Source organism: Hyperolius riggenbachi, chromosome 1, assembly GCF_040937935.1.
Source record: "Hyperolius riggenbachi isolate aHypRig1 chromosome 1, aHypRig1.pri, whole genome shotgun sequence".
NCBI classification, from domain to species: Eukaryota; Metazoa; Chordata; class Amphibia; order Anura; family Hyperoliidae; genus Hyperolius; species Hyperolius riggenbachi.
In genome coordinates, this window is record NC_090646.1 from 427565428 (window position 1) to 427574946 (window position 9519).

General features: G+C 41.6%; 1 protein-coding gene across 1 annotated transcript in view; it reads right to left on the minus strand.

The window, feature by feature from the left end:
* The window catches only part of SLC28A3 (solute carrier family 28 member 3), a 94695-nt gene extending 86143 nt beyond the window's left edge, over positions 1–8552 (minus strand). Inside the window, exon 1 of the mRNA XM_068271421.1 lies at positions 8412–8552. Within this exon, the coding sequence (XP_068127522.1) occupies positions 8412–8471 (60 nt within the window). The 5' untranslated portion in view covers positions 8472–8552. The remainder of the gene's footprint in view (positions 1–8411) is intronic.
* Between the last annotated feature and the right edge of the window lie 967 nt (positions 8553–9519).

Consider the following 9519-nt stretch of genomic DNA (forward strand, 5'->3'; position numbering starts at 1 on the left):
CTTTAATTGTATTGTAATTGTGGCTAAAGCTGTTTTTTTGTCTTGATTGCGGTGTCATGTATCCTTGCACAGGACTAGGGGAGGGAGAACAACTTCTTGTAGTATTGGGAGAGTACTGGATGATGGGGAAATGTCTATTATTTCAGAATTACAGTCCTATGTCTCTATTGTCTATATTGTCCTGAATAGCCATATACTGCGGCATGTTTTGGAACTAATATATACATTTTAATTAGAGCAGCTTGTGGTGGAAATACATGCTGTCTGCAAGTTGATCCAGTATGGCCATAGCTGGGCTGAGGTGACAGAGGCACCAACCTCTGGTTGAAGAAGAGAGATGGGTGCTCCACCAATCTTTGCTCCTCTTAACGGATGTCAGCAGCATGAGTGGTATAATTACCTCCATGTGACTCATACGTGTGTCACCTGTTTCGAGAACTCCCAGGAGCCACACAGAAGTAACAGTTCAGTGGGCAGCTGCCTGATATGAGAGAAGAGAGAAATGCAGACCATCTAGAAAAGTTAAAAACACCGCTCTTCTGTGCTCCTGTGCATATAGGGAGGGAGACTGTACTGACACAATGTTGTTGTAGGAGGGGAGGGTGTAATCATGCTGACCATATGTGATATGGGAGAAGGGGGAGTTGGGAAAGGAATTATACTGGGGAATGAGGAGAGAGGGTTTGGTCAGGCTGGCCATACTTGCCATGAGTAAAACGAGGGGTGGGTGTGGAAAAGGGACACCCAGGGTTACTTTATACTGCTACCTGGCTGGGGGCACATTTGGCTACCTAATAATGGTATCTAGGGGAGCATGACTACTTAATTCTTTTATCTGGAGAACATGGCTATTTCATTTTTGTATATAGGGCCACCTGTCTACTTACGGTAATTATTTTATCTTGAGGCATTTTTTTCTTTTCCATGGGGGCATTTTCTTCTTTCATCTGTAGGCATTTGAATACTTAATTCTTTCATCTGGGGGGATGTGACTACTGACCATTTGTTTCTTTTATGTGGAGGCATGTGACTACTTAGTTCATTTATCTGGAAGTACATAGCTACTTAATTCTGGAATGTAGGAGGGCCATGGCCAGGGCCGGTTCTCTCATGAAGAAAGGTAAACCATTTGCATCAGGCGCAGAGATTTCAGGGGCAGCATTTTTTACCTTCCTGAGGAGGAATGGAGTGGCTGAAGGTCATCAGTTTGTTTGTCACAGACTCACAGCCAGCCAGTGTGCTATTGTATTGTGTTGAGCCGCAGCATGTCATGTGAGAATATCAAATGAAGTAGAGTAAATTGTCGGGTGCTGTGCGATCATTCCAAATCGAGGGGAGGTCGCATCCTCACTAGTTTGCCTCAGGCAGCAAAAGTCTAGAACTGGCCCTGGCCCTGGCTACTTAATTTATGCATTTGGGGCATAATAGCTACTAAATTGTGATATCTGGGGTACCCAGCTGCTTAACTCTAATATATAGTGACCACACGGCTATCTGATAACATTTGTGTGGCCTTTAGATAAAAGCCAGGCTGCTTCTGCGGCAGTATAATGAGTTGCTGTCTCCCCTTCCCTGTTGGGCTCAAATCTTCCAATCTTCCTGACCACCATTTCAACTGATAAGCTGTGAGCCTAGGAAGGGGGAAAGGGAACCAAAGTCATTGCTCTGCCTAGGGCCCTGTATGGTCTTAATCGAATCTTGACCATCAAATTAGAGGAATTACAAATGTACCACCTGATCAAACTGATTACCGGCACTCCCCATGAATTGTCATAGACATTACTAGGCTGAAACATATCTTGCACATTGAATTTTGCATTAAAAAAGAACATACAAAAAGGAATCAACACACAATTTTGAATCCTGTTTCTCAACGTTGAAATCTCAGCCCCCCCCCCCCCGAAACCTTCACCCCCCCAAACAGAGCATACATTTCTTATTTTTCTTTTTTCTTTTCGGCATAGGATATTACCAAAGATACATTTTGGCCAATACCCTGTCATATTCCCCTTCTGTCTCCTATTCTCATACTACCCCCCCCCCCCCTTTTAAAGCCACACTAACCTCCCACTCCTATCCTACGCTGGCACTACTGAAAGTTTCATAAATTAGCAGTTGTACCACTGCAGTAAAGTGCAGCCCCTGCACTAAGTTATGGGTATATAAGCAATATGTATGATGTACACTAAGCAAGGACATTAGACACTGCATTGTCTGACATTCCCACATACGCATTTCACAGCAGTGAACTCCGAAAATGTACTGCTGCATGCATCTTTTGTCTGCAGAGCAGCATTTCTCCATTCCATGTCACTGAATGGGATCAGTGCTTGAGTGGAGAGCAACATTGGTGCCGTATGTTACTGTATCTAATGCAGTCTCTTTTTTTTAAATCTGGGTCCAGTTACAGTGGCTTGCAAAAGTATTCAGCCCCCTTGAAGTTTTCCGCATTTTGTCATTTTACTGCCACAAACATGAATCAATTTTATTGGAATTCCACGTGAAAGACCAATACAAAGTGGTGTACACGTGAGAAGCGGAACGAAAATCATATATGATTCCAAACATTTTTTACAAATCAATAACTGCAAAGTGGGGTGTGCGTAATTATTCAGCCCCCTTTGGCCTGAGTGCAGTCAGTTGCCCATAGACATTGCCTGATGAGTGCTAATGACTAAATAGAGTGCACCTGTGTGTAATCTAATGTCAGTACAAATACAGCTGCTCTGTGAGGGCCTCAGAGGTTGTCTAAGAGAATATTGGGAGCAACAACACCATGAAGTCCAAAGAACACACAAGACAGGTCAGGGATCAAGTTATTGAGAAATTTAAAGCAGGCTTAGGCTACAAAAAGATTTCCAAAGCTTTGAACATCCCACGGAGCACTGTTCAAGCGATCATTCAAAAATAGAAGGAGTATGGCACAACTGTAAACCTACCAAGACAAGGCCATCCACCTAAACTCACAGGCCGAACAAGGAGAGCGCTGATCAGAAATGCAGCCAAGTGGCCCATGGTGATTCTGGATGAGCTGCAGAAATCTACAGCTCAGGTGGAGGAATCTGTCCATAGGACAACTATTAGTCATGCACTGTACAAAGTTGGGCTTTATGGAAGAGTGGCAAGAAGAAAGCCATTGTTAACAGAAAAGCATAAAAATTCCCGTTTGCAGTTTGCCACAAGCCATGTGGGGGACACAGCAACCAGATGGAAGAAGGTGCTCTGGTCAGATGAGACCAAAATGGAACTTTTTGTCCAATATGCAAAACGCTATGTGTGGCGGAAAACTAACACTCCATATCACTCTGAACACACCATCCCGACTGTCAAATATGGTGGTGGCAGCATCATGCTCTGGGGGTGCTTCTCTTCATCAGGGACAGGGAAGGTGGTCAGAGTTGATGGGAAGCTGGATGGAGCCAAATACAGGGCAATCTTGGAAGAAAACCTCTTGGAGTCTGCAAAAGACTTGAGACTGGGGCGCAGGTTCACCTTGCAGCAGGACAACAACTCTAAACATAAAGCCAGGGCAACAATGGAATGGTTTAAAACAAAACATATCCATGTATTAGAATGGCCCAGTCAAAGTCCAGATCTAAATCCAATCGAGAATCTGTGGCAAGATCTGAAAACTGCTCTAATCTGACTGAGCTGGAGCTGTTTTGCAAAGAAGAATGGGCAAGGATTTCAGTCTCTAGATGTGCCAAGCTGGTAGAGACATACCCTAAAAGACTGGCAGCTGTAATTGCAGCAAAAGGTGGTTCTACAAAGTATTGACTCAGGGGGCTGAATAATTACGCACACCCCACTTTGCAGTTATTGATTTGTAAAAAATGTTTGGAATCATGTATGATTTTCGTTCCACTTCTCACGGGTACACCACTTTGTATTGGTCTTTCACGTGGAATTCCAATAAAATTGATTCATGTTTGTGGCAGTAATGTAACAAAATGTGGAAAACTTCAAGGGGGCCGAATACTTTTGCAAGCCACTGTATGTTCTGCACTGCTATTATCAGCTCTCCAACCAGAAACTGTAAATCTATCGTTCTTTACGATGTACTTTTGTACAATGGAATTGATTTCTTCCCTACAAGTCACTAATTAACTTAAAGCAAACCTGAACTGAAAAATAAATGTCAAAATAAACATACACGTCATACTTTCCTCCCACTTAGTCTACTCATCAATCTCTTTTTCCTGTACTGCTTTCTGTTTGTCCACTGTGATCAATGGAATTCTCCATCCTCCATTTTAATAGTAATATTGCTTGAGCCATATGAAAACATGGACATTACCTTGCACATCAGTTGTCCTTTCAGTTAAAACTGAAAGCAACTTATATAGTGGAAAAGACAAATACAACCAGATCCAGTCGTAACTGGAAGGAATATTTTTTAGAAGAAAATAGTGAGCTTCTCAGAAGAACTAATGGTGAGGTCAGTATGCAATATTCATTTGCAGGTACATCATGCATTTATGTTAAACTTTAAATAATTTAAATAATTTGACCTGTTTCAGGTACCCAATAAACATTGAAAACAGAAGTCACTGATTTATAAGCAGAGTTTATACTTCAAAAGAAAATTTACCAAAGCATTGTCAACTGTCTTTACCAGGCCCGGATTTACCTCACAGGAGCCTATAGGCACAGATGTCCTGGCACCTCAGACTTCACCCTCTATGAACCTACAAACCCCCACCGACCTGTACCACAGGATGGCTGGTTGCCCTGGCTGTCACTTCTGCCTTACTTCCCTAACCCATTATAGGTAGCTACAGGTGCCCCTTAGTATTAGGTAGCTAGAAGTACACTCAATATTAAGTAGCTAGAGGTGCCCCCAAGTATTAGGTAGCTAGAGGAACCTCAGTATTATGTAGCTAGAGATGCCCCTGACTGAAGGAAGATCTCGTTAGTGGAATGCCGAGAGCAGGGTGAGTAACCTCTCATTTACACTCTCATCAGGACTGTGTATAGTGAAAGAGAGAGGCGCTAGGGGAGAGGCGCCTTGCCATCATCAGGCGCCACTAGGCGCGTGCCTACAGTGCCTTATGGTAAATCCGGCCCTGGTCTTTACTACCTTTACTGCAATGTATTAATTGCAACTGCTTGCCTCCTGAAAATTGTTGCCATACTTATTTGTTATGCTAAATAAAGTTTGCCTTTTTAAAACAGAAGGTATTTGCAATAATTCAGGTTGAGTGAGCATTTTTGGTCCTTTATAGCTCTTTACACGTTGGTTACCCATGAGCTTGCTGGGTAGTCTGTAACCATACTTATTTGCAAATAAAGATTCTCTTTGCGTTTAACATTACGTTTCCTATACAACTTTTATAATACTGCGACTAAAAGAGAAAAGTAAATTTAATTGCATTAATAATCATACAATGGAAAAAGTGTAGAGAATAAGGAACCCTTCACACTACGTCCTTGCATTGTGTTGCAACGGACGATAGCAGTGCTATACAATGATATTCCCGTGGGGCTTTCAAATTGATTGCTTTCCAATACAGTAATGTACAGCATACGCCCCCTGCACCCCGCTGTGCCCTGTGCAATACCGCAACTCACCCACCCCTAGAAACGGGCCTGATCCTCCCCCTAACTGCTCCTAAATATTGCCCTACTGTAAACTCTACACCTAACACTACCTGTCCCTTCGTAATCAAAATTTGGACTTCGACTATGTTTGAATGTTCAAATTATACATCGTGTGTTGTTGTAGCTGCAATTCACATTGCTGTCCATGGTGGTACCCAATTATCAGGTGCCGTGTGGTGCCTCTCTCGCTAAAAAAGTAACAAAGTATGGATATCTAAAAAGCTCATCTTTAGGATTGTACCAGAATAAATAAAATACAAATGATTAAAAACCTGGTATATTTTGACTTGGCACAACTAACTTGGGTTCTGCTATGCTGATCATATTTCCCCTATGCAATTATGTTTTCATTATTTCACTGTTTATCCTTCCATTTGTCAGCTAATCCTAGCTCCTACTTGGGAATTACAGCCCCCTTCTCAAAGCCCAACTTGCTTGCAGCTACATTTGTATTACATTTCAGAGGTTAACTACAGGAGAGTTACACCCAGTGGCATACATTATTAGTAGTGCAAAGGGAGTGTGTGCAATGCCTGCTACAGGATGGAACCCTTCAACTTCTCAAGCAGACTTCTAATGATTCTGAGGTTTAGCATCTCCCACTCTACACAATGCCATGCAACACAGCCAGCATTGTTCTTACATAAATATTCTCTACTAGTTGACCTAAGCCCGTTTAAAAATGGGCTCTAGGTCTCTTCACGCCGCCACCGCCGCCAGTCAGTGCACGTGCACCCGTCCACTGGGACAGATGCAGGGACAGACGCAGGGACACCTGTATTTTATTATATAGGATAATGTATTGTAGAGGCAACCAGTGGCATCATTAATTTATGTAAATGTATTTTTCCTTCACACCTAGAAGACATTAGATGACCATCGTATGTTACATTTGAGATGTTCTGACTGACAAGACTTTGCTGCCAAAACTCTGGATATTGTTTCAAATGATATGTACTGAATGGATCATAAACATAATGTAACATGCAATAAAACAGATACTTCCCTCTGCAACGCTGAGATATACATAGATCAAATAAGCATAATTACAAGTGAGTACACCTAAATACAAAACAGTATGCCATGCAATTACTTTACATATATTAATTACTAGTAATGCAATGTTTACAACCAGTGTTTTGGCCAATATTGAGACTTTTCATGTTCATTTCACCACATCTCCAGTTCAATCTGTTAGTCTAGTTTTACATTTATAGGGAAGAGCTTGAGTTCTTCCAAAGAGTCTATTTATAAAAAGAAAAGAACAATCAATGAACTTTTTTTGCTCTTCACTTTGTAGAATTTGATTGACCCTTTTATTGTTGCCCCATATTTCTTCTAAAAGGCGATCAGATTTTAGGACTCTTCTATACAAACGGTCTCCTACTTACAAATGACTTGAGTTATAACTCTTCCCACATGCGCACAAAGATGTCTTTATGTACAAAATATACAGTACACATATTTTTGTTGTTACTTGTTACAGTATTGTATAAACTGATGTAAGCCGTTTAAAACACTTTAAAAACAAATTGAAAACAACCCAAAAATATTGTTTATACTATACATCCAAATCCAGAGTTGTTTAAAAATAAATAATGTATCCACATTTCACCATGCAATGTTTGAAAGAACAACAGTGCTCTCAGTTCTTCTGCCCTGCTGCCTATCACAGCGACAGGGTCATTTATAAATGCAGGTTCGGTTCATATTGCTGATAATTAAGGGCAATAGCGACAATCATATAAGGCCCGCTTCACACTTGTGTTGGAGTGGCAAATGGATCCATGAAAACGGATCTGATCACTGGTCGATCGGATCCGTTTTCACTCCGCTGCCACTCCGTTTCCGTTCTGTTTCCTCACATCCCCCAGACCCCCACCCCAAAGTATATTTTTCTATTTAGAATGGTCCGTTTCTTCACTAGTGTGAAGAAATATTCTATTTTCTCATAGCCCCCAATGCAGTGCTTTAGCTTCCGTTCCACTGGGCTCAGCGGTCCGGAAAAATTGGTGCTGCAGGAAACGTGCGTTTCATTCAGCAGAATGTGTGGAACGGATCTGTTTTATCAGACAGAAGTGAACTGATCCATATGTTAACATTGGATCCATTCCCATCCATTCCGTTCTGATCCGCAAATGTAATGTTTTTTAATGCCAGTGTGAACCGGGCCTTCAAGTGGTATTTAGCTGATTTATAAATCTGACCATCAGCAAAAAAGATGTTATTTCTGTAGAAATGGCAGCACTTTTGTGGTGGTTTGTAGATTGCCATCTGTATAAATGGGCCAGAAGTATTTATTGGTGTTGGTGTCCATGTTAGAGTTAGCCTGTGGCATAAATTCTGATAGATTCAGTGCTAGAGATTGAGAAATGCAGCATACTATAGACTGGGATAGTGTAGAAACCAACACATCGGGCACAACAATTCTGTACAGGATAATGAAAGGTACTCCTTTCAATGGTAAGCTGACCCATTTGGCAAAAAGTATCTAAATCTACAAGTCACGACAAAGAGCCGGCAGCATGAAAACAAGAGAGCCTTTGGCATTTTCTACAGATCTATTGTATGCCTTATATTTATTATTGTGTTGCTGGCTAACAAACAACAACACAGAGGCGCACCTGTTCCTCTCATGCTTAGTACACCTGTAAACGTATGAGAGAACAAACGTAATTTTCCATTTACACATAAGACTTAATTAAACAATCAATTATGAATTGCAGAATGCAACACCTTTTTTTAAAGCCACAACACAAAACACAGCATTTGTTTTTTTAAGATTAAAACTGAGTGCATAGATGACTGACCTCAAAGGTAAGGTTGCTGATACCATTAGCCCCATCATAGGTCTTCTCAGTGAGTTCCATGTCCCTCACAGCAACTTCCAGTCAGCAGCATATATCTTGGAGCAGCTATAGCCTAGTCAAAAGTTCTCAGAAATTAAATGATTTGTGCAGACAGGGAGGACAGAGGTGTACCTGACTTGCCTAGCAGACACTCCCAGCTTGTATTCTCTGTATTCTCGCTCCACCTTTTAGGAAATCTAATTGCTCACTCTGCTGATTGCTTCATGTCAGCAGGACATTTACATAGAAAGAAGGGAAACAGGGTGACTTGTGTCATGAATTATTTTCTCGGAAGCAAAAGTGATACAATATTGAATGACATGCCTATCCTTCTACTGGGAAGGTGAACTTGATAACTTTACACAAGTGCTTACACAGTCCACTGCTGTAAGTTTTGTCACTAGCAGGATTTCAACATAATTGCCAATTGCAAATTAGTGAGAAACAAAGGAAATCCGTACACACTGTGATGAAAGAGTGAGGAGCAGTGCTTGTGAAGGAAAGGTGCTGTGGTGACAGTTTAACTAGAGAACACTATAATATTCTCACTTGACCCTTATTCACTTCACTTTTCCTCCTAGGGTATAATTTTTCATGTTCTGTTAAAAAGAACTTTTCAGCACTGCAGCAATCGAAAAAAGTACCAAAAAAAAGTAAGTAAGTGAAAAAGTACTGTCACAATTATTCTGAGAATTTTCATGTTTGCTGGTGGCTTAACCTTCCTGGCGGTTAATTTTTTTTTTCAAATAGTGAAAAAAAACGTTTTTTTTAATTTTTTTTGTTTCATGTAAAGCTACCAGAGTGGTAGCTACATGAAACACCACTAGAGGGCGCATGTGGCCCTCTAGTCCGATCGCCGCCGGCAACAATAGCAAACAGGGGAACGCGTATATAATGCGTTCCCCTGTTTGGCTTCTCCTGTCGCCATGGCGATGATCGGCATGACGTCATGGACGCCAGCCGACGTCCTGACGTCAGGCGCACTCGATCCAGCCCATAGCGCTGCCCAGAACTCATTGGTCCGGGCAGCGCAGGGCTCTGGCGGGGGGGCCCTCTTCTGCCGCTGCGT